This window comes from Erythrolamprus reginae, chromosome 2 (genome assembly GCF_031021105.1).
Source record: "Erythrolamprus reginae isolate rEryReg1 chromosome 2, rEryReg1.hap1, whole genome shotgun sequence".
NCBI lineage: Eukaryota > Metazoa > Chordata > Lepidosauria > Squamata > Dipsadidae > Erythrolamprus > Erythrolamprus reginae.
In genome coordinates, this window is record NC_091951.1 from 25,436,275 (window position 1) to 25,462,114 (window position 25,840).

At 42.5% G+C, this 25,840-nt stretch overlaps 1 protein-coding gene across 4 annotated transcripts; it reads left to right on the forward strand.

Annotated features, from left to right (window-relative positions):
* The first annotated feature begins 301 nt into the window (after window positions 1-301).
* Window positions 302-25,101, forward strand: LOC139160056 (zinc finger protein 135-like). 4 transcript variants are annotated; one of them, XM_070737583.1, is made up of 3 exons: window positions 302-379; window positions 9,668-11,467; window positions 24,794-25,101. In XM_070737583.1, the coding sequence occupies exon 2, from the start codon at window positions 9,849-9,851 to the stop codon at window positions 10,980-10,982; it is 1,134 nt and encodes a 377-aa protein (XP_070593684.1). In that variant the 5' UTR covers window positions 302-379; window positions 9,668-9,848; the 3' UTR covers window positions 10,983-11,467; window positions 24,794-25,101. The 4 variants fall into 4 exon arrangements, with proteins under 4 accessions (XP_070593684.1, XP_070593683.1, XP_070593686.1 ...); XM_070737582.1 differs by having other exon boundaries at window positions 305-379; window positions 9,555-11,467; XM_070737585.1 differs by lacking the exon at window positions 302-379 and adding an exon at window positions 445-509.
* Window positions 25,102-25,840: the final 739 nt, after the last annotated feature.

Sequence of the window (25,840 nt, forward strand, 5' to 3'; positions counted from 1 at the left end):
TTTAAAAAAACTAAAATAAAATTAGGGCTCAGAACGTATTTAATCTTGGTAAGCGAAGTAGTATCACATTTCACTAGGCTCACTTGCAAAGGTCAGTTGCTAGAAGTGAAAAACGATGTGACAGCATTTATACAGTGAAACCACCTTGCAAACGCCTTAGAAATAGGACAAGAGCGTTTTTCTGCTGCTATCAAGAGATGGCTGTCAGATATGCAACATCTGTGCCTGAAACGTCACAATAGAGGAGTTAAAACCATCGAGTACTGAATTGCTAGAGAAGAAACGCAGAAGAACTTCCTGTTCTGGAAGAGACGTTGGAGGAAGGTGTCCTGTAGAGCGGCTCTTGTGCTCTTTCGAGAATCGAAGCAGCAGCTGGATGGTGAGTTGAGAGTAGGTGGGAGGAGAATCCGGGAGCAAGTCGGGCTGTTTGTTTTTCCTCCACGGCCTGGAAGCAGAGAAGCAACTGGGCTGAAGCGTGTCAGCTTCTGCTGCTGCTGCTGGTGCTGCAGGTTTCTCTCCTGTCCAAATTTAAACCCACTGGTGCTGCACGCTGTGAAACTGGTTGCTGCAATTTTATGCTGGTGGGAAGATTGAAAAAAGTCGCTTTCAAATTAAGGTTGATTCTTTGGGAATGGCTCCCCCTCCCCCCGGGTATTGTGGGTGCTCCATCACTGGGGGTTTGTGACAGAGCTGGAAGGGACCTTGCAAGCCTTTTTTAAATTCAGACACCATTCTCAAGCAGGGGACCCAATATCATTTCAGACAATTGGTTAATTGTTCTCAGTATTAGGAAAATATTCCTAAATTGTAGGCTGCTTCTCTCATGGATTAGTTTCTATCCACTGCATCTTGTCTTGCCTTGTGGTGGATTGCAAAATAAATTGACTCCCTTCTTCTTGACCCCTCAACAATTGGAACATTGCTATCATGTCACCCCTAGTCCTTCCTTTCACTAAAGTAGACATACATTCCTTCCTGTAACCCTTCTTCATATGTTTTAGCTTTCGGCCCCGTATTGTCTTCTCTGCCCTCTTTATACTGTCTCTAAACTTTTTTTTAAAAAAAATATGGCAATGAAAACTAGTTGCAGTAATCCAAGTGTGATTTTACCAAAGCATTAAACTAACACTTCACATGATCTTCATTCTAGCCCTCTGTTAAGGTAGCCTAGGATTGCATTAGCTTTTGTGGCTACTGCATTACACTGTTGGCTCTTTTTAGTTGATTGTTCACTAAGTAGGACTTCAAGATCCTACCACAGTGCTATTGAATTACTGCTATTGAGCTAGGTCTGAACCTTGCCATTCGGTTTTTAATTGGCTAAGTGTACAACCTATTTTTCCCCTCTATTTAATTTCCTTTTGTTGGATAGGCCCAGTGTTCAAATCTATAGAAATTCTTTTGTATCTTGAGTTTTTCTTAAGGGGCGTTGGCTATTCCTGTCAGCTTAGTGTTGTCTGCAAATTTGATGAGTTCCCCTTCTAGTCATTCATTGAAATTGTTTATGAAGATATTGAAGAATATTGGAACTAAGATCGAACCTTGGAGTACTTCACTGCTTACTTTCCTCTTTATTTATTTGTTTGTTTATTTGTTTATTATTTTATTTAATTTGACTTCTATGCCTCCCAATTCTGAAGGAGTCAGGGTGGTTTGCAATAGGTTGGTTATTACCTATAATGCCCTATATGGCATCAGACCAGAATATCTCCGGGACTGCGTTCTGCCGCACGAATCCCAGCGACCGGTTAGGTCCCACAGAGTTGGCCTTCTCCGGGTCCCATCGACTAAGCAATGTCATTTGGTGGGACCCAGGAGAAGAGCCTTCTCTGTGGTGGCCCCGACCCTCTGGAACCAACTCCCCCCAGATATCAGATTTGCCCCCCCCCCTTGCCTTTCACAAGCTCCTTAAAACCCACCTCTGTCGTCAGGCATGGGGGAATTGAAATTTCACTTCCCTCTAGGCTTATAGAATTTATACATGGTGTGCTTGTATATATGAGTGGTTCTTTAAATTGGGTTTTTTAAGATTATTTTTAATATTAGATTTGTTTTCATTGTCTTTTCATTGTTGTTAGCCACCCCAAGTCTTCGGAGAGGGGCGGCATACAAATCTAATAAATAAATAAATAAAATAAAAAACAATATGAAATACAAATACAAAATCAAAAGAAGCAAAAAAAAATAGGTCATTGTGGCCTTATGGAAAGCCAGTAGGATGGGAGAAGTACGGACATCGGGGGGTGGGGGGGTGGAGTTAATTCCATAGAGCCTGGGCAGCAACAGAGAAGGCCCTCCCCAGTGGCCCTGTCAACCTGCAGTGCTTAGTCGACATGCCCGGAGGAGGCCAACTCTAATTGGCCTCTGGGAGATATGCGGCAAGAGACAGTCTCGTTGATAGTCTGGCCCTGAGCCATATAGGGCATTATACCGTGTTTCCCCGATAGTAAGGCAGTGTCTTACTATCTTTTTACCCCCAAAAGCCCCACTGTGTCTTACTTTGGGGGTATGTGTTATATTGTCCCGGGCACCGGGGCCGGCTCGTCTTCGGGCTTCGGCCCGGGCGAGGCCTGTTCTCCTCCGGGCGGGCGGCGTTACGCGGCGTTGCGCGGCAGGCGCGGCTGCCCGTCGGGCCCGGCCTCCATCCCTCCTGCGCCGTGGCGGGGCCGGTCCGCGATGCGCGTCCTGGGGGCGCCCGGCTGGCCGGCTCCGGAGGCTGCGGCTCTTCCCGCTGCTGCCCAACGCCGAGGATGCCCCGCGCCCAGCCCGGCTACGGCAGCAGGCAGGCAGGCAGCCCCAGGCGCGGCGGGGAGACCAAAGGCGGCGGCGGGAGCAGCGGACGCCTCCCTCGCTTTTAGTACCGTGTTTCCCCGAAAGTAAGACATATGTCTTACTTTCGGGGTATGGCTTATATTAGCCGACCCCCCTGAAACCCCCCATATGTCTTACAATCAGGGGGGTCTTACTATCGGGGAAACACGGTAGGTAATAACCAGCACATTGAACACCATAGGTGTTGGATGAAGGTGGTGCGTGAATATTGCCTATCTGGACTTCAGCAAAGCCTTTGATACGGTTCCACATAAAGAGCTGATAGATAAATTAGTGAAGATTGGACTTAATCCCTGGATAGTTCAGTGGATTTGCAGCTGGTTGAAGCATAGACATCAGAGAGTTATTGTTAATGGCGAGTATTCTGAGCAGAGTCAGGTTACAAGCGGTGTGCCACAAGGGTCTGTTCTGGGTCCTATTCTTTTTAATATGTTTGTGAGTGACATAGGGGAAGGTCTGGTAGGGAAGGTTTGCCTATTTGCCGATGACTCTAAAGTGTGCAATAGGGTTGATATTCCTGGAGGCGTCTGTAATATGGTAAATGATTTAGCTTTACTAGATAAATGGTCTAAGCAATGGAAACTGCAGTTTAATGTTTCCAAATGTAAAATAATACACTTAGGGAAAAGGAATCCTCAATCTGAGTATTGTATTGGCAGTTCTGTGTTAGCAAAAAATTCAGAAGAAAAGGATTTAAGAGTAGTGATTTCTGACAGTCTCAAAATGGGTGAACAGTGCAGTCAGGCGGTAGGGAAAGCAAGTAGGATGCTTGGTTGCATAGCTAGAGGTATAAAAAGCAGGAAGAGGGAGATTATGATCCCACTATATAGAATGCTAGTGAGACCACATTTGGAATACTGTGTTCAGTTCTGGAGACCTCACCTACAAAAAGATATTGACAAAATTGAACGGGTCAATTGTGTGTGTGTGTGTGTGTGTGTGTGTGTGTGTGTGTTTAGGTGGGTGTATCTGTTTTTCTATCAATGCATATACTGAATTTCCCCCAAAATAAGACATATCCTGAAAATAAGCCCAATAGGGCTTTTCAGGACATACTTTGAAATAAGCCCTGCCCCCAAATACCCCCCCTCTCCTTTTCTGGGGAAAGGAGGGGACATGTCGAGAGCTGTTCTTTCTCTGGTGGGCACTCTTGACCAGGAGAACGATAGCAAGCAAGAGGTAGGTGCACACAGACACACTATGGGACTAGATAAGCTCATCTGGACTCTGCCTAAGTCAGTTTGAAAGGTGCTTCCGCCTATGAAGAACAAGGAGCATGTTTCAAAATGCTGCCAAAGGCAGCCAAGAGCAGCTGAGCCAGTCCAGCAACTAAGGGAGGCAGCGGCAAGAGGCAAAGGCAAAAGGGATGGTGACAGGCAGTGTTCCCTCTAATTTTTTTTCGGGGTGGGCGGAAAAGTATAGTGTCTGAGCGGCAGTCCCTTCGGGACTGGGTGGCATATAAGAATAAACAAACAAACAAACAAATAAATAAATAAAGTATGGGTGTGCGCTATCACACATGAGCGAGTTCTTGCATCCATAATTCTATATTTTCAGTAGTTTATTTTCAAATACACAGTAATCATTCAACACTCCAAACTACCTAAGATTAGCCTCTCACAACAGCCATTGCAAATTATAAATCTTTCCCTCTAGAAATACCAAGATGTATTTGAGAACTTTAGGTTTAGTCTGTCAGTCTCAGATTAAAAACATTATCAATATCCAATATATTCATAAATGTATTTAATAAGTCAAAAAAGTCTGGCTCTCATTCTCTCTCCCCTCCTTTTTCTCTCTCGTTCACCACGCCGGCAATAGAGAGAAAAAGAGAGGAAGAGAGAGAGACGGAGAGAGAGTGGAGGGCGCCGTTGTCTTCGCCTCCGCCCGGCTCTCCAGCTAAGAGGCAGCAGCCATGCACCCCCTCACCCTCCCAGGCGTCCCGGGCGCCCGGCCACGCGACGCAGCCGCCTCCTGGTAGCCCGGCCGACTTTTACCTGCTGCCGGAGCCGTTTTGTCTTCATGGCGCAAAGCCACACAGTCCCGGACTCCCGGATAGCTCGCTTCTCCAGCCAGCAAGCCGGCTGCCCGGGAAAGCATCGCGCTTTTTCAACGCGCGGCGCTTTCCTGGGCAGATGGATTTGCTCACCGGAGAAGGCAGCGATTTGGGAGTCCGGGACTGTGTGGTTTTGCGACATGAAAACAAAACGGCTCCGGCAGCAGGTAAAAGTCGGCCGGGCTACCGGGAGGTGGAGGCGGCGCGTGGCTGAGCGCCGTGGACGCCTGGGCGGGCGAGGGGTTGGATGGCTGCTGTCACCGCCGGGCCGGGCTCGCGGCACACCTGACATGAGGGCCCCCGCGGAGAAGTAAGAGGACTGTTCGTCGTCCCCCCCACGGAGGCTTAGAGTCCTAGCGGTGGGCCGTGCCACCAGTCCTCTTCATTGGCAACACCCCCCATGGAGGCTTAGAGGCCTAGCGGCAGGACGGCCGCCAGCCCTCTTCGTTGGCAAACCCCCCCACACACAGGCTTAGAGGCCTAGCGGCAAGACAGCCGCCAGTCCTCTTCGTCGGCAACCCCCCCCCCCCCCATGGAGGATTACTTTACCTTACCCAGCCGGCAGCTAAACAACTGTTTGGCTGCCGAGGGGCGGGGCCAGGCCGGGGAGGAGAAAATCCGGAATTTAAGGGGCGGGGAAGAAAACGGGCCTACAATTGGCTGGCCCCTTTCTTTCCCGCCTTTCCTTAAGGAATTGTTGCTGTCCTATGTTGTAGAGCAGCAGCAGTTCTTATTTCAAATTTCAGCGCGGAGGTCGGTCCTCCGTGCTAAATTTGAAATTCCCCGGGCTGAGAGGTAAAAACCTCTGCGCTATAGCACACTGCGCAGCTTAGAGGGAACTATGGTGACAGGAACATCTGCTTCTCAGGCTCTCTGCTCACCTGGGATCTGCCTACATCAGTTTGCAACACCTCCTGCTCACTCGCTGGCTTGGGCCTCTTCATCCTCCACCTCCCTCCCTTCAGACGGGATGCAGGCAATGGCGGAACACTGGAATGCCCTGCAAGACATGGATCCTCCTCCGCCTCCGGCTCTTGAGCAAAACTGGAGGAGAAGACACTCTCGCAGGCTGCATAAGAAAGCCTCCGGAACCGCCTTCTACCGCACGAATCCCAGCGGCCAATAAGGTTCCCACAGAGTTGGCCTTCTCCGGGTCCCGTCGACCAAACAATGTCGTTTGGCGGGCCCCAGGGGAAGAGCCTTCTCTGTGGCGGCCCTGACCCTCTGGAATCAACTCCCCCCAGAGATTAGAACGGCCCCCACCCTCCTTGTCTTTCGCAAATTACTCAAAACCCACCTTTATCGCCAAGCATGGGGGAGTTAAGATATTCTTTCCCCCTAGGCCATTACAAGTTATGCATGGTATGTTTGTGTGTATGTTTGGTTTTACTATAAGGGTTTTTAGTTGTTTTATTAATTGGATTGTTACATGCTGTTTTTTTAATCATTGTTGTTAGCCGCCCCGAGTCTGCGGAGAGGGGCGGCATACAAATCCAATAAATAATAATAATTTTAAAAAGCCGAGCTGACAGCCAAACCTCTAGCTGGGCTGAACTGCGCTTCCTTGTCTTTTCCAAACATGCTGAACGTAAGAAATCTTTCCCTCTTCAAAACTCGGGCAGAAATGGGTGTTCATGAGATTCCTGGATCAAAAGGGGAAAGATTTCTTACGTTCAGCCAAAAGGTTCCTTCTGGTGCTTTGTCTTAGGTGGACTCTTCCCCACTCCTTAATGCCAAGAGAGAGGGGGGCATACAAGAGAAAAGGGACAAGGAACAAACAATGTCGTTTGGCGGGCCCCAGGGGAAGAGCCTTCTCTGTGGCGGCCCCGGCCCTCTGGAATCAACTCCCCCCAGAGATTAGAACGGCCCCCACCCTCCTTGTCGTTCACAAATTACTTAAGACCCACCTATATCGCCAGGCATGGGGGAACTAAGACATCCTCCCCCAGGTTTTTATATTTTATGTTTGGTATGTATGTGCTGTATTGTTTTAATTGCTGGGGTTTTATATATGTTTTTTAATAGTATTGGATTTGTTTTACTGCTAAATTGTTTTATTATTGTTGTGAGCCGCCCCGAGTCTTCGGAGAGGGGCGGCATGCAAGTCCAATTAATAATAATAATAATAATAATAATAATAATAATAATAATAATAATAATTATTATTATTATTATTAACTGCATACCCAGCTACTTTTGCCACTGAGCTTGGCTAGAAATTTGGCTGTCAGCGCTTCCTCAGGCAGCCCTCAAAAGTTTCTTTCCCCTACCTCCAGAGGTGGGTCAGTGGACACAACACCAGGAACGTGATGGAGCTACACATCCAGGGGTGGGCTACTGCCCGAATGGGGGGAAACGCAGAGGGGTAGCAAAAATGGAGCTCCACCCCAGAGCACCCAATTTGCACTGAAGGATGTTGAAAGAAAACGCAGGGCATCCTTACCGGTACTGGAGTCTAGCAGCTCTGTGTGTCTGTCGGCTGGTCTCTTTAGGGGGGAAAAATATACAGCTTGAAAATACAGAAACTCTTCTCGTGAGGGCAAGGAATTAACAACTTCTTGCAGTGAGAAGAGTTTCTGTACCATGCAAGGTTTTTTTCTGTAAAGAGACCAGCTGAGAGACACACAGAGCTGCCAAACTCCAGTACCGTTAAGACCCCTGTCTCTCACCCCACCCCTGCGCTGCTCTGTTCCGCCCTCCCTGCCACCCCCAAATTGGGTCCCACCACAAGACGGGCCCTTGTCTTACTTTCGGGGAAGCACAGTATCTACAATTATATAATCTATCCCCAGCACTTCAGTATATATTTGATGATAGTCCTTTGCATTGCTAAGAATGCTTGATTGACCCAATTAACCCCTGCAGTTCTGTTCGGGTCGTATGTGACCCGAAGCCAAGTTTGAGTCTCTGTAAAAAATTTCCCCTGCATATCTGAAACTTGAAATTTCATGACTTTTCATCATTTCAGGGGTTCTCTCTATGAGAATTTTTTTTGGGGGGTGGGGGGTTTCTTTCTTGCTGAAAAACAAAAATTCACACTTCTTCTGTTCCCAGGTCACCCTGACCCGGACCGAAAACTCTTCATTTGAAGTGCTTATGTTTGGTCAATTTGAAAACCTTTTTCACTTGGAAAGTAGTCTGAACATTTCTGCACACAATGATATGAAAATTGAAATGAAAAAAGTAATTCTTATTGGTTTATTTTGCTGATAGAATGCATCCCCCCCCCCCCCGTTTTTGTGAAATATTTTTCAATTTATGGATAGTTTTGCTTGCAAAATGTGTTCAATTTTACTAAAGTTGGTGTGGGGTTGGTAGTTTGCACATTTCTGAATATAAGAAAAATATAAATGAACTGAAAGAAATGCTTCTTATTGGTTGTTTACAATCATAAATAAGCCCCCCCCCCTTGGCTGCTTGCAAACATTTTCATTTTATATTTACGTAGGCTTCAAATCCGAAATATTTTTAATATCTTATGCATTCATTTACTCATTTTAACATGGCTGATCATCATAACAATATTTGTGGGGGTGGGGAGGGATTTTTTTCTGGGGAAAAAAAAAGTCACGTTTACTCTGTTTCAGGGCATATAGACCCGGACCAAAATGATTTTTTTTAGGTACTTGAATTTGGTTTTTTTGAAAACCTTTTTGACTGGAAAACTAGTTTGAACATTTATGAACATAATGATATGAAAGTTGAACTGAAAAAATTGAGGCTTATATTTTTATTTTGATCAAAAAGCCCCTCCCCCCATGTCAATTTATTTTTTTTGTCAATTTATTTTTTTTTAGGCTACAAATCTCTAAGGAATATTCCCCCAAAAGTTTTGATATACTAAACTGAACAATCCTAAACATAAGAAAAATAGAAATGAACTGAAAAAAATGATTCTTATTGGTTTATTTTTGCCACAAAAGGGCCACCCCACTCCCAGGCCTTGCTGTGTGCCATTATTTTCACTTTTTATATATATTTGGCTAGAAATATTTGGAATATGCTTTTGAAAAGCAAGCATATTGTGTAGCCAGACAACTAATCGTATGAAAGAAATCCATTTCACTAAAACCAAGTATGTAAGTTTGAAATTAACAGCATAATTTTTATATCAATTGAAATAGTCCGGGAGAGACTTTTATTTGCAAAATAAATGAATATGCATCAATTTTTCCAGTTCAAGTCTCATATCATTATGTTCAGAAATGTTCAAGCTACCAGTCCCACACCAATTTAGTAAAATATAATGCATTTTGCAGGCAAAATTATCAATAAACCTAAAAAAAATTCACAAAAACGGTGCGGGGAGGCACATTTATGTGCAAAATAAACCAATAAGGATTAATTTTTTCAGTTCAATTTTCATTCCATTGTGTGCAGAAATGTTCAAACTTGTTTCCAGGTGAAAAAAGCTTTCAAAAAGACCAAATATAAGTACCTAAATGATCAATTTGCATTCCGGGTCAAATAGACACGGGAACATAAGATATGGGGGTTTTTTTCGAACTGAACAGCAGGGTTAATTAATTTGAATGGATATTTGAACATGGATCTCAGTTGTTTTCCATGAATCATAAATAATGTAAGCAATTGTAATATATACTTTTTCCCACACATCATCTCTATTTTATAAACAATTAAAGTTCTACTTTTCTTTGAATCTCAGAGACAAAGAGGATGGCAATAAGAACACTTGGGACAATTGTAAATAACAAGCAACATTGAAAAGGAAAGAAAATCAAGCAAAAAAAAAATCAAAATATTTTCCATTTCTTTCAGAAAACCATACAATTCTCCTCTTCCAGCAGCTGTTAGAGAAGAGAGAGAAAAGCAGACAGGAATGCAGGCGTCTCCTTGGGAGGAAGAAAATGACTTGAATGAAAGCATCACTAAACAAGGCTCACAAACAAGAGAAAACATTTAAATGTACTAACATTTAAATTCTGACACAATTTCAGTCATGAAACACCAGAGTATTCCTACAGGAGAGAAACCCTTTGAATGTCTTGACTGTGGGAAAAGTTTTAGTCAGAATTCCCGCCTGGTGCAACACCAGAGGACTCACACAGGAGAGAAACCCTTTGAATGTCCTGACTGTGGGAAAAGTTTTAGTCAGAATTCCCACCTGGTGCAACACCACAGGATTCACACAGGAGAGAAACCCTTTGAATGTCCTGACTGTGGGAAAAGTTTTAGTCAGAATTCCCACCTGGTGCAACACCAGAGGACTCACACAGGAGAGAAACCCTTTGAATGTCCTGATTGTGGGAAAAGTTTTAGTCATAATAGCAGCCTGCTGGAACACCACAGGACTCACACAGGAGAGAAACCCTTTGAATGTCTTGACTGTGGGAAAAGTTTTAGTCAGAATTCCCACCTGGTGCAACACCAGAGGACTCACACAGGAGAGAAACCCTTTGAATGTCTTGACTGTGGGAAAAGTTTTAGTCAGAATTCCTACCTGGTGCAACACCAGAGGACTCACACAGGAGAGAAACCCTTCGAATGTCCTGAGTGTGGGAAATGTTTCAGTCATAATTCCCACCTGGTGCAACACCAGAGGACTCACACAGGAGAGAAACCCTTTGAATGTCCTGACTGTGGGAAAAGTTTTAGTCAGAATTCCGGCCTGATGACACACCAGAGGATTCACACAGGAGAGAAACCCTTTAAATGTCTTAACTGTGGAAAAAGTTTCAGTCAGATTTCCAGCCTGGTTACACACCACAGGACTCATACAGGAGAGAAACCCTTTGAATGCCCTGACTGTGGGAAATGTTTTAATAATAATTCCCATCTCGTGATACACCAGAGGACTCACACAGGAGAGCAACCCTTTGAATGTACTGACTGTGGGAAAGGTTTTAGTCATAGTTCCAGCCTGGTGAGACACCAAAGGACTCACACAGGAGAGAAACCCTTTGAATGTCCTGACTGTGGGAAAAGTTTTAGTCAGAATTCCCACCTGGTGAGACACCAAAGGACTCATACAGGAGATAAACCCTTCGAATGTCCTGATTGTGGTAAGGGTTTCAGTCGTAATTCCCATCTCGTGATACACCAGAGGACTCACACAGGGGAGAAACACTTTTAATGTCCTGATTGTTGAAAAGCTTTTAGTCATTATTCCAGCCTGGTGAAACACCAGAGGACTCATACAGGAGAGAATGAACCTCCTCATTGTGGGAAAGGTTTCAGCCATAATTCACATGTCTTGATACACCAGAGATGTTAAAAAAATTATGAAGGGATTAAAAATTATCTCCTGGAAACTACTGGTGAAAAGAAAGTGGAAATGAAGTTGGCATATAAAGATTATACAGAATACATAATGAGGGGGAAAGAAGATGAAGAAAAAGAAAACCAGGGATGAAAAGGAAACAGAAAACAAAGAACAGACTGATAACAACATTGGAATTTATAGCGACAAGAAAAATGAAAAGAGAATTGAAAATAATAAACAGACTGATGATCACACTGGCATTTACAGTGATATGAAAAGAGTAAGAGGGGATAATTGAGTTCAGTGGAAGCAATGTAAAAATAAGAGGGGTAATAGGGAGAAGAAATTAGGAAAAGGTAAGTATAGATCAGTGTTTCCCAACCTTTTTTGAGCCACGGCACATTATTCATATTTTCAAAATCCTGGGGAACACTGAACGGGGGGGCTAAAGAAAAGTTTGGACAAAAAAAATATCTCTTCCTCCATTTCACTCTATTTCTTCCTCCCTCTTTCTCTTCCTTCCTTCCCTTCTTTCTCTCTCTCCATCCCTCTGTCTTTCTTCCTCTCTTTTTTGCTCTCTTTCTCTCCCTCCTTCCCTCCCTCTATGTCTTTCTCCCTTTCTCTCTCTCTGCCTCTCTTGCTATCTCTCTTTCATTCTCTTTCTTTCTCTTTCTCTCTCTCTCTTTCTGTCTCTCTCTCTGTCTCTCTTGCTTTCTCTCTCTCTCTTTCTCTGTCTCTTGCTATCTCTTTCTCTCTCTGTCTCTCTTTCTCTCTCTTGCTATCTCTCTTTCTCTCTCTTTCTGTGTCTCTTGCTATCTCTCTTTCTCGCTCTCTATCTTTCTCTCTGTCTCTCTCTCCGTCTCTCTTGCTATCTCTTTCTCTCTCTCTCTCTTGCTATCTCTTTCTGTCTCTCTTGCTATCTCTTTCTTTCTTTTTCTCTCTCTTGCTATGTCTCTCTTTCTCTCTCTCTCGGGTGGGGGGGCGGGTGCGGGGGGGTTAAAGAAAAGTTTGGACAAAAAAATATCTCTTCCTCCATTTCACTCTATTTCTCCCTCCCTCTTTCCTCCCTCCCTCTTTCCTTTCTATCTCTCCCTCCCTCTTTCCTCCCTCCCTCTTTCCTTTCTATCTCTCCCTCCCTCTTTCCTTTCTATCTCTCCCTCCCTCCCTCTTTCCTTTTTATCTATTTTCTTTCTATCTCTCCCTCCCTCTTTCCTCCCTCCCTCTTTCCTTTCTATCTCTCCCTCCCTCTTTCCTTTCTATCCTTCTCTCCGTCCCTCAGCGGCGGCAAAGAAAAAGGAAGGCAGGCTGCAGAGGGCACCGAGGACAAGAGCGCTCGCTCCCTCGCCCTCTGACTTCCCTCCCTCGCTGCTGAAGGGATGAGCGCGGGCACGAGCACGCGCGCGGGCCCGCTGCAAGAAGTTTTTGTTTGTTTTTTTCCTTCCCCCGCCTCACGGGAGAGAGAGAGAGAGAAAGAAAGAGCGCAGCCAGGGAAAGCGGCCTCGAGCCGAGTGCGAACTGCAGGATGCGGCAAAGGACTCCTTGCCAACCAAAAAGGGGGTGGGGGTGGTGAAGGCAAAGCCTGGGAGGCGGGGAAGGGAAGAGCGGGAGACCCCCAGACAGAACGGCTGAGGGGAAGGAAAGACGGAAGGAGGGAGGGATTGAGAAGCAAAGCCAGGGAGGGCTGAGAGAAAAGGGGAGCAGCGCGCGCGCGAGAGGGGCGGGGCGGGCATTCCCGAAACGGACGGAGAAAGCCCTCTCTCGCAGCGAAAGCGCTCCCAGCCAGGGGGCTGCGAGAGAGGGCATTCTTCATCCGTTTCGGGAAAGCCCGCACCGGCACCGGCAGCGCCCCGCCCAGCTGGAGCTTCCCTAGGAGCTCCACGGCACACCGGTTGGGAAACGCTGGTATAGATTATGCAAACAATTTACATAAAAGGAAGGAACGAAATTTGAAAGGAAAGGAATTATTGGTATAGCAACAAGAGAAAGAAAAAGTTAAGAGAAGAAGTGGGGAAAGGGAAAATATATAAGTAATGGAATTTGGGACAGCTCAAAAGAGAATGGATGGTTGAGGAAATTAAGAGCAGTAAAACAAAATCAATTTGAGCATGCGAACAAACCTGGTAGAGTGGTTATCCTATAAATTGAGGAAAGAAAGGGGGGAAAAACCTGATCCAACAATTAACAGATAAGAATGAAATAACACATCAATTAGAAAAAAAGAAAAACATAGCACTAAAATATTATAAAGAATTATATAATATAGATATTATTAAAGAAGAAGATATATTAACTTACTTGGAGACATGTAAAATTAAATTTATAAGTAAAGAAGATAAAGAAATGTTGAATAAAGAAATAACTAAAGAAGAACTAGAAAAAAATAATTATGAAACTGAATAACAATAAAACACCAGGTCCAGATGGGCTCCCAATTGAATTTTATAAAGCAACGTTCCACATAATGGGACAATTATTATTAGAAATTTACAACAATATGTTAAAAATGGTGAATTGCTGCCATCATGGCAAGAAGCCAATATAACATTGATACAGAAAGAAGAAACAGATGCAAACTATATTAAAAATTACAGACCAATATATCTACTTATCGTAGATTATAAAATATACAGTGATCCCTCGATTTTTGTGGGGGTTACGTTCCAAGACCTCCCGCGAAAATCAATTTTCCGCGATGTAGCGGCGCAGAAGTAAAAACACCATCTGCGCATGCGCGCCACTTTTCCATGGCCGCGCAAGGGCTTGCAGGTGGAGGTGGGGAGCAACGAAAGTTCGGAGGCTGGCAATGGTTGTTTTCAATGTCGGCCACCCCCCCCAGCGCCTCCGGCCTCCTCGACGCTACCCCACGCCCGCCCAATTCGCCCCTCTCACCGGCTTTCTTGGGGCACGAGTCCTCCTGCAGCAGCGCTGGCGGCAACGGCTTCTCGGTTTTTAGAATGCCCGCCTCCTTCCTTCCTTCCCTCCCTCGTTCCCTCCTTCCTTCCCTCCCTCCTTCCCTCCCTCCTTCCTTCCTTCCCTCCTTCCTTCCCTCCTTCCTTCCCTCGCTCCTTCCCTCGCTCCTTCCTTCCCTCCCTCCTTCCTTCCCTCCCTCCTTCCCTCCTTCCTTCCCTCCTTCCTTCCCTCCCTCCTTCCTTCCCTCCCTCCTTCCCTCCTTCCTTCCCTCCTTCCTTCCCTCCTTCCTTCCTTCCCTCCCTCCTTCCTTCCCTCCTTCCCTCCCTCCTTTCTTAAAAAGCACTTAAATAATGACAGAATAAAAACCCCCAGCCCTCACCTGTGTTTGAATTTCATTCACTCAGTCATTCATTCATTCTTCTGTATGCCACTCAGTCCCAACACTTTTAACCCATAAATTACCATTTACCATCCCCTTAATTACCATTTCCCCTTCCCATTACCTCTACCTGTACCTGTACACATTGAATAAGACACTTAAGTTATAAATGATAACAATACAGTGATCCCTCGGGTTTCGCGAGGGTTCCGTTCCAAGACCCCTTGCGAAACTCGATTTTTCGCGATATAGCGGTGCGGAAGTAAAAACACCATCTGCGCATGCGCACCCTTTTTTCATGGCCGCACATGCGCAGATGGTGGAGTTTGCGTGTGGGCGGCGGGGAAGACCCAGGGAAGGTTCCTTCGGCCGCCCAACAGCTGATCTGCTCCGCAGCGCGGCAGCAGTGAGGAGCGAAAGATGGGGTTTCCCCGTTGCCCAGGCAACGGGGAAACCCCATCTTCGGCTCCTCGCTTCTGCTGCGCTGCGGAGCAGATCAGCTGTTGGGCGGCCGAAGGAACCTTCCCTGGGTCTTCCCGCCGCCTAGGCAAAGGGGAAACCCCAAGATCGCTTGCCGCTTGCCCGTTCACCCGCCCGCCCGGCTGCTCGCTTGCCCGGCCGCCCGGCCGCTCCGCTTGCCCGTTCACCCGCCCGCCCGGCCGCTCCGCTTGCCCGTTCACCCGCCCGCCCGGCCGCTCCGCTTGCCCGTTCACCCGCCCGCCCGGCTGCTCGCTTGCCACTCGAGAGCAAGAGGGGGAGAGATAGAGAAAGAGAGAGAAGAAAAGAAAGAGATGAGAGAGGGTGGGAGGAAGAGAGTGTGAGAGAGGAAGAAGCAAGATAGAGAAAGAGAGAGAGAAAGAAAGATGAGAAAAGAAGGAAGAGAGTGACGTCACCGGGTGGAAAAATCGCGATATAGCGTTTCGCGAAGATCGAGATCGCGAAACTCGAGGGATCACTGTATTTATTTACATTTGGGGGGGGGACGCTGCAGGTGATGGTGTGACAGACCTCTTGGTTTTCGTGACAAACATAGTTATGGGCAGTTGTTGGCGCAGTTTCTTTTTCTGGGCTAACATGGCTCTGTATGGTGCAAAGGTGTTGTCAAGGGAGGCCTTAAACTGTATAGAGCGAGTCATGTTGGGATCCCAAAGTTCCACCATGCGTTGTACATGTGCAGCAGCTCTGTTCAATTCTGCAATCCGCTCAAGCGTTAGGCCAACATCTTCTTCTTCCTTAGCTTGTTCAGCTTCCTCTTCCTCCTCTTCTTCACTCGCTGACCTGGTCAGCTCCTCCAGATCTTTGTCTGTCAGCGGTAGGCCATGCTCATCAAGCAAACCATTGACTTCATCTGGTGTCATGTCAACGAAGCCTTCTCCACCCAGTGCCTGTGCCAGCTTCACAGAGTTCTGGACTGCAGCATCTTGAATTTCTTCGGGAACAAATCCCTTGTAATCATGCACCACTTCTGGCCACAATTTCTTCCAGCAGGCATTCATTGTCTGTGACTTCATATCCATTAAGGCATTCTGAATGTTCTTCAGACACGATGCAATCGTGTACTGACGCCAGTAGGCCTTCAATCTGAAGTTTTCATCAGCATCCATTGCTTCCACGATGCTTCGAAGGGAATTGCACGTGTACAGTGCCTTAAATGCGCGGATAACACCTTGATCCATCGGCTGGATAAGCGATGTGGTGTTTGGTGGCAAGAATTCGACTTGCACCACAGCATGTTCATGTGCCAGGTCATCATGGCCTCCAGCATTGTCCATTAGGAGAAGCACTTTGAAATTGAGTCCTTTGCCAGCCAAATAATCCTTCACCTGTGGGATGAAGCACTGATGAAACCAGTCCCACGTGAGGGGTTTTGTAATCCATGCTTTAGGATTATGCATCCAGTACACTGGCAATGCATTCTTATTTCTGTTCTTGAGGGCTCTTGGATTTCGTGACTTATAAATTAGCCCTGGCTTCATCAAAAAGCCTGCTGCATTCCCACACATGATCAAAGTCACCCGATCTTTCATGGCCTTAAAGCCAGGGGCTTTGGCTTCATCTTGCATCAAGAAAGTCCGTGAAGGCATCCTCTTCCAGAACAGGCCTGTTTCGTCCATGTTGAACACCTGTTCTGGAAGGTAGCCCCCTTCTTCAATTAGGTCTTTAAACGTGCCCTGGACGTACTTTTCGGCTGCACCTGTATCTACTGAGGCAGCTTCTCCATGCAATGACACACTCTTCAGGCCATAGCGCCGTTGAAATTTCTCGAACCACCCTTTGCTTGCTGTGAATGTGTATGGGGCTGAAGAAGCAGAAGATGTTGATGGCTGGGGGTCTTCAGAGTCATCAGCACCTTCACCAGCACCTGCATCTGCAGAGAATGACAGGAAAGGGAGAGAGAAGTGACTTGAATGAAAGCATACAGTACTGTATGGTAAATGCCCGCCTCCTTCCTTCCCTCCCTCCTTCCTTCCCTCCTTCCCTCCCCCCTCCTTCCTTCCCTCCTTCCTTCCCTCCCTCCTTCCTTCCCTCACTCCTTCCCTCCTTCCTTCCCTCCTTCCCTCCTTCCTTCTCTCCCTCCTTCCTTCCCTCCCTCCCTCCTTCCCTCCCTCCTTCCTTTCTTAAAAAGCACTTAAATAATGACAGAATAAAAAAACCCAGCCCTCACCTGCGTTTCCCTCATCTGCATCGCCTCCTTCTGTGTTTGCAAGACGGTTGTACAGTTGCTGTGCCTTTGTCCGTATGGTGCTGGTATCCAAAGCAATGCTCTTTTTGCGGCAGTCTTGTACCCACACGGACAAAGCAGCTTCCATCTTCATAAGGCGTTTGTTTCTAGGCGTCACCATTCTTTTTGCAGCCTTGTTGAATGTCATCAGAGAAGTTTGCCTTATCTTCTTTTCGTCTTTCCGAATGTATCGCACACTCGATTTGTTGATTCCATAATGCCGACCAACATCTACATAAGAGCGTCCCTCTTTCAGCATGTCCAAAAGTTCAATTTTCTCCTTAATTGTCAGCATCTTCCTGCTCTTTTTAGCGTCGCCACCTCCGCTCCGCGTGCAACGTTTAGGAGCCATCTTCCAACAAGTCTTAACAAGTTCCAATAGTTCCAAACCACGCGGGGCAAACATAACTGATTGGCCGAGATTTCAGTCCATCAGCAGTCGGGCAAAATTTTTGCTTTTTTTTTTGCGATGGCAAAGCTGATTGGCCGAAATTTCGGCCAATCAGCAATGGCAGACGTTAGTTTGGTGATGAAGTATGACGTCATCGGGCGGGAAAAACCGTGGTGTAGAAAAAAAACCCGCGGACTATTTTTAAACTATTATTTTTTGAAAAACCGTGGTATAGCGTTTCACGAAAATTGAGACCGCGAAAATCGAGGGATCTCTGTAATAACATATGAATATCTCTTAAATACTAAGGGAGGTATAAAAACTAGGGAAAGACTTAAGAATGAAGGTATAGAAATAGACTGGTTGCCATACTACCAAATACAAAGTAGATATAAAAAAGATCTAGTAGAATTCGGAATATGTAAAAAACCAATAAAATTCTATTTTTTTTTTTTATTTATTTTTTTTCAATTTTTTTATTATTTTTCATAAAACAGACATACAGACATACAAACATTAAACATAAAATGGGGATGTATTTCCCCGCTTCTTTTGAAAGTATACATTCAAATAGAAAAAAGAATACATAATCAAACATTTGTTAAATGTTAAAAAGTCTAGTAAAAAATTTTCAAATCTTAAATATAATATTAGTACGGTATAAGTAAAAATGCTTAATATGTTGTTTATGTGTAATATATTCATCTAATCAAACATTTAAACAAATCTCAATTACTAAACATACATAAAACAAAATTTTTAATATATCGCTTATGGGTAAACTACTATATCAAAATCATCAACAAATACATCTAATATTGTTATTACCTAAATAAAAACAGATCTATCTCTTATTTTTTCTTATCTAACCATTTATATATGTTGTTCCATGTTTCATAAAATTTTGTATCTTCTTGATCGTTTAATCGTCTTGTCATCATATCCATTTCAGCGCAATCTAATATTTTAGCTATAACTTCTTCTTTCTTGGGGATTTCCTCCCCCTTCCAGTTTTGCGCATATATTATTCTAGCCGCAGTTAATATGTGTATGATTAAATAAAGAGTTTCCTTCTTATAAGTCTGATTAGTAATTCCTAATAAGTAAAATTCCGGGGTGTTATCTATGTCATGTTTTAATACTTCTTTTAATATCTTCTCAATCATCTTCCAATAAATTTTAGCTTTACCACATGTCCACCATTGATGGTAATAAGTTCCTATATCTTTCTTGCATTTCCAACACAGTGGGGATGTTTTAGGAAACATTTTTGCAATCCTGTTTGGTGGAAGGTGCCATCTATAAAACATTTTAATTTGGTTTTCTTTTAATGAAACTGACTTGGTCATTTTCCAATTATTAATCCAGACTTTTTCCCAAGTATCTATATCTATTTCCTTACCTATATTTCTGCACCATCTTATCATGGTATCTTTTAGAGTCAACTCTATATTTTTATGAGCGATAAGAAATTTATATATTTTCCCTATCATTTTTACTGAATTGTTAATAATTAAATGACTTAGCAGATTCTTACTTTTATTAAAAGTGTAAAGAGTTATATCCTTCTGATATCTGGATCGAATCTGGGCATAATGCCACCAATCTATTATTATCCCTTCTTGTAGTTTATTCCTAGGCTTTAGCTTCATCTGATCATTTAATAATTCTTTATATCTATAAAATATTTTCGTGTTTTTTATGGATTTTGGATGTGTTATTGCTTCTAGGGGGGCTATCCATTCTGGAACATTTAAGAAGTGGTTTTTCCTTATGTCCTTCCAAACCTCTAGTAAATACTTCCTTAATGTGTGTCTTTTAAAATATGAGTGATTTTTTTCCTTGTCATACCATATAAATGCATGCCAACCCAGCATAAGATCATGTCCTTCTAAATTTAATATTCTTTTATTCTCTAAAGTTATCCAATCTTTAATCCATGTTAAGGCGGCGGCCTGGTAATATAATTTCCAGTTTGGAAGACCAAATCCTCCTCTTTCTTTAATGTCTTCCAAACAGTTTATTTTTATCCTTGCTTTTTTCCCTTGCCATATAAATTTTTTAACTAAGTTTGTCAAAGTTTTAAAAAAAGTTCCCCCTGGGTTTATTGGAATTACCTGAAAGAGAAATAGAACCTTGGGCAGAATATTCATCTTAATTGTGGCAATTCTTCCTAAAAATGATATTTTCAGGTTATTCCATGTTTCTAAATCTTTTTTAATTTCTGATAATAATTTTATGTAATTATCATTTTTTAATGTTATTGTTTTCGCTGTTAAATTTATTCCTAAATATTTTACTTTCTTTACGGTTTTTATTCCAGAAATATTTTCTAATTTAGTTTCTTGTATTTTATTCATATTTTTAGTTAAGAAAGAAGTTTTGCTTTTATTTATCTTTAAACCTGCTACCTTTCCGTATTGTTCAATAGTTTGCAATAAAGAAGGAACAGTTGTTATCGGTTCTTCAATTATAAACGTTAAGTCATCTGCAAAAGCTTGGAGTTTGTAAGTTTCATCTCCTATAGTTAAACCTTTTATTTCGGAATCCGCTCTTATTTTAATTAATAGAGTTTCAAGTGTCATAATAAATAACAATGGTGATATAGGACATCCTTGACGAACTCCCTTATTTATATCAAGTGCTTGTAGTTGATTATTATTTAATATTATCTTAGTCGTTTGTTTTGAATATATAGTATCTATTAAATTAACAAATTTTGAGCCAAATCTCATTTTATTTAATTGCATTTTTATAAATGTCCAGTTAACGTTGTCGAAGGCCTTTTGAGCATCTAGGAACATTAAGGATGCTGTCTTATCTGGGTGTTGTTCATAGTATTCTAATGTGTTTATTACTGTTCTAAGATTATTTTTAATTTGTCGCCCTGGTAGAAATCCATTTTGGTCTTGATGTATTATTCCATTTATAATTCTTTTAAGTCTATCTGCATAAATGGCAATAAATATTTTATAATCTACATTTAATAAAGATATGGGTCTATAATTTTTGATTTTTACTGGGTCAGTGCCGGATTTGTGTATTAAAGTTGTCAACGATTCTGACCAAGATTTCGGAATTTTACCCTCAAGTCTACATAAGTTAAAAGTTTCTAACATATAATTTCTTACTATTTCATTGTCTATCTTATACCATTCTGCTGGTATAGCATCTGGACCAGTGGCCTTATTGTTTTTCTGTTTTTTAATTATAGTTAGGAGTTCTTCCATTGTTATTGGTCCATCCAACATAGTCTGTTGATCTTCTGTTATTTGTGGTAATTTTGAAGCCTATAAGTAATTAAAAACCTCATCTTCACTAACAGTGTCTTTGGCATAAAGATCTTTATAAAAATTATAAACAATATCTGCCTTTCCTTCTGTATCATATTTTATTGTACCATCTTTGTCTTCTAATTTTTTTATCAATTTGGATTGACTCTGCTTTCTAAGTTTATATGCTAACCATCTGCCTGGTTTATTTGCATGTTCAAAATAATGTTGTTTTGCTCTTTTAATTTTTTCAGTTATTTGATTTTGTTCTATAATTCTAATTTTATGTTTAATTACATTTATTTCTGTTTTAAAGTCTCTGTTCTTGGTGTGTTGCTGCGATGCAAATTCCAATTGTTTTAATTCATTTATTAATTGTACATACTTTAATTTATTTTCCTTATTGTATTTTGCTGTATAAGATATTGTTAACCCTCTTATATAAGCTTTGAGTGTATCCCATATATTCTGTGGAGTGGTGTCTGGGGTTTTATTAATTTCAAGAAATATTTTTAATTCCTTTTCGATCCAATCCTTATATTTCTTATCATTTAATATATTTCTATTCATCCGCCAAATATTCTGTTTGTTGTTCCTTCTTATATAGACCACTATTGGGTTGTGGTCAGCCCATGTGTTAACATCTATCTCTACTTCCCTTATTTGTTCTGCAAGCATTTTTGGTGTCCATACCATGTCTATTCTTGTCCAGATTTTGTGAGGATTAGAATAAAACGTAAATTGTCTTTTATGGGGGTGTCTTTCCCTCCATATATCATTTAACAATAATTCTGTTTTCATTTTTTGGAAAGTACTAGGTAGTAGATTTCTTTTTGTTTTTTTCCTTTTATTGTGACTCCCTCCCCCTGAATGGTCTAATTGCCTATTCACAATAGCATTAAAATCACCTATTATTAATACATTCTCAATAGCTAAATCTATTATTATTTGATGTAAATTTTTATAAAATGTCATTTGGTCTTCGTTGGGAGCATAAATAGAAACAACCACTATAGGTCTAGGTTCAATATCAACTTGTACAATCAATATTCTACCATCATTATCCTTATATATTTGTTTGGAATTTATAGAGTTCTCTACATACATCACCACACCTCTTTTTTTTTGATCTGCTAATGCAGCATACATTTTTCCAATTTTGGGATTCAACAATAATTTTTGGTTATCTTTTTTGATATGTACTTCTTGTAATATTGCAATTTGAGCATTTTGATTTCTGATTTTAGAGAAGATTTGTTTCCTTTTCCTTGGTTCATTAAGTCCATTAACATTTACCGAAAAGATCTTTAGATCTTTAGTTGTTGTCATTTAGTAGGTTTTTTGGTTTCTCGCTGAGGCTGAACTCTTCTTATAGCACCTTGGTCCTGCTCTATTACTTGAGCAGTGGCCCCCAAAAGTTCTTCTTGTTGGATTGCTAGTATCTCCCCTGATTGCTGTTGTGCTGGTTGTTGTTGAGCCTCTTGTTGTTTATCTGAAAAGTCCATGTGGCTGATGCCACTATTTTCAAAGAAATACCTAGCTTGTTCTACATTTTCCAGCTTGTATCTTGTAGAACGCCATGTCAGAGAAAGACCTTGTGGGATTAACCAACGATAGGTTATATTTTCTTTGATCAAAATTCTGGTAAGAAACTGGTAATCTCTTCTGCTCTCTCTGACACTTCTTGGAACTTGTTTTAATATTTTTATTTCCACTCCTTGATGTTGGAGTTTGGAATTTCTTGCCCAATGAAGTATGTCATCTCGCAAAGTTTTCCTGGTGAATTTGATATGAATCTCTCTTGGGAGATTGTGGCGACGGATGTAACTATTCGAAGTCCTGTAAACTTCATTGATTTCTTTCACTAACGCAGCAGGATCCTCCTGGAGTATTCCTCCAATCGTTTCCGCCATAGTCATTTTTAAATCTTCATCTTTTTCCTCTTTCATGTTCTGAAATCGTAGTCCATACGAAGCACGTTGCATCTCCAGCTGAATAATTGATTCATCATGTCTTCTGTGTCTTGCATCAGCTCTCCCTTCAAGATAATCAATTCTTTTTGCATTTTTGTCAGATTTCTCTTCAACGTTTTTCACTCGATCATCACTTTCTTGTAGTGTTTGTTGGATCACCTTTATCTGGTCTTTCACCTCGCCCATATCAGCTTTCAATTGGGCCATCTCCTTTTTAAATTCTGCCAGGTCTGCTTTTATAGCTTCCCTTTGTTGTGTTGCATCCTCTTTTATAGCCTCTCTTTGTTGGGTAGCATTCTCTTGAGATTTAAGAATGAGGTCCTGCATATTGTTTAAAGTTTCTTGTAATGTTGCAAAGTTGGGCTGCGTTGTTTTGTCTTTTTCTTTATCCTTGGAAGACATAGCTGACGCCTGGTGCGTCGGGGAAGGACGCGGGGACACTTGTGGAGAAGAGATTGTTGCTGTGGTTTGTTTTTTAACCGTTTTAACAACCGTTGAAGAAGTTGACATTATCAAATTTGAATCCACTGTTTAAAATTCGAATTAATTTAAATCAATCTAAATTTGTATGTGGTGAAAGGGAAAAAATTTCTGTAAATTCCAAATCTATTCAATCTATTTTATTAACAATTAACCTTAAATTATAACTATTCAGTTGTCAAAAGAAAAATAAAAAATTCAAATTTCAAAATCCAATATATGTTGTTATTACTATTGCTGTTATTAAAAAAATTTAAAAATATAATAACACAGAGAACAAAAGTAAAACCTTTAGAAATAAGAAACAAATAAAGATTAAAAATAAGTGGTCTAATAAAAAAACAAAGTAAGTAACAGCAAAAAAGGAATAATAACTATTTTAAAAAGGGAGATTCTAGGGAGGTAAGGAAAAGGAGGAAAGGAGAAAAGACTTAATAAAGCAGTAAAAGGAGAGAGAAAAAAAGGAAAAAGGGGGGGAAATATTTCAATTCAAATAATTAGAATAGAGCAGGGAACCAAGGTTTACTAACAACCAATAAAATTCTAACAGGCCCAGATAAAAAATTCATTACTAAAATGTATAACTATCTATTAAATTACGAAAATATAGAAGAAATAGTCAAACAAAATATGATAGCGTGGATGACTAATTTTGGCTATACTATCCAATTGGAAGACTGGGAAAAATTATGGAAAATAAATTATAAAATGACTCTATCTATACCCTATAAAGGAAATTTATATAAAATGTTTTTCCGATGGCGCTACGCTCCAGCATGTTTAGCTAAAATAAATGCGAATATAAATAACAAATGCTGGAAGTGCAAAAAAGGTGCAGGAACATATTATCATATTTGGTGGCTATGTTCGGAAGCAAGAACATTTTGGATCAAAATTCAGACCTGGCTAGAAGAAATATTGGATTACAAATTAGAGACGAAACCAGAAATGTATTTATTAGGAATAATTAGAGGCCAACACAGTAAAGAAAATTATTATTTAATAAATCATATACAGTAATACCTCATCTTACGCACCTAATTGGTTCCCAGGAAAGGTTTATAAGACGAAAAGTTTGTAAGATGAAACATTGTTTCCCATAGGAAACAATGTAAAATCAATTAATCCGTGCAACAAAACCCCCCCCCCGCAAAAAACGCCGCCGCCCGGCTGTCACCTTTTGAAACAGCCAGGGGACTTCTCAGCGTCCTCCTGAACCCGAATGCCAAACCCGAACTGGGTTCGGCGTTCGGGAGGCCGCCGAGAAGCCCCCTGGCTGTTTTAAAAGGTGACAGCTGAGCGGTGGGGCTTCTCGGCGGCCTCCCGAACGCCGAACCCACCATCTGTAGACCACACAAGCAATCAGAGAGGTATGCTGCCTCCCCGGAGCCAAAATCATAGACATAGCAGAGAAAGCAACCGAAATAATAAAACCCACAGACTATTACCTCCTACTATTTTTATTTATTTATTTATTTATTTATGCATGCATGCATGTATTTATTATTGATTGATTGATTGATTGATTAGATTTGTATGCCGCCCCTCTCCGCAGACTCCACGTAGGAAGAAACGACACCAAAAATGATTTGAAAACATTAATGAGGGACTATGACCAGCTAGCCAAGAAAGTCAAAGACAGGTGCACAAGTAGTTTTTTTGTCTATATTACCAACAAGAGGACAACATCCAGCAAGAGAACAAAGAATTCTACAAGTGAACCACTGGTTAAAGGGTTGGTGTCACCAAAAAACTTCGGATTGATTGATTGATTGATTGATTGGACTTTCATGCCACTCCTCTCTGAGACTTGGGACGGCTTACAACATATAATAAAACAATGTACAGTAGTACCTCGTGATACGAACCCCTCGTCTTATGAACATTTCAAGACACGAACCTGGGGTTCGGAATTTTTTTGCATCTTCTTACGAACTTTTTTCACCTTATGAACCTGCCGCTGAACACCGAACCCGGAAGTTAGGCAAACATTCGGGTTCGGGAGAACACTGAGAAGCGCCGCTGCCCATCTGTCACCTTCTGAAACAGCTGGGGGGCTTTTCGGCATTCTCCTGAACGCCGAACCCAGAAGTTCGGCAAAAGTTTGGGTTCAGCGTTTGGGTTCAGGTGAACGCCGAGAAGCGCCGCTGCCCGGCTGTCACCTTTGCAGAAGAGCCGTGGAGCTGTCGGCCGGTCAGGAGGCTGAAACGGAGGTAGGGAATCTCAATAGGGAATTCCAGGGGTGGAGCTTTGACGTCACGGAGACGTCCTTCCTGGAGTCCACGTTTCGGCCGGCCAGGAAGGACGTCTCCGTGACGTCAAAGCTCAACCCCTGGAATTCCCTATTGGGATTCCCCACCTCCGTTTCAGCCTCCCGACCGGTTGACAGCTCCACGGCTCTTCTGTGAAGGTGACAGCCGGGTGGTGGTACTTCTCGGCGTTCACCCGAACGCCGAACCCGAACTTTTGCCGAACTTCCGGGTTCGGCCTTCATGAGAACACCGAGAAGTCCCCCGGCTGTTTCGGAAGGTAACAGCCGGGTGGCAACGCTTCTTGGCGGCCTCCTGAACCCGAACCCGAACTTTTGCCAAACTTCCAGGTT

Bases quoted from the DNA above. Each gene is read 5' to 3' on its own strand.
- LOC139160056 (XM_070737583.1), top strand. From the start codon at position 9,849: ATGAAACACCAGAGTATTCCTACAGGAGAGAAACCCTTTGAATGTCTT.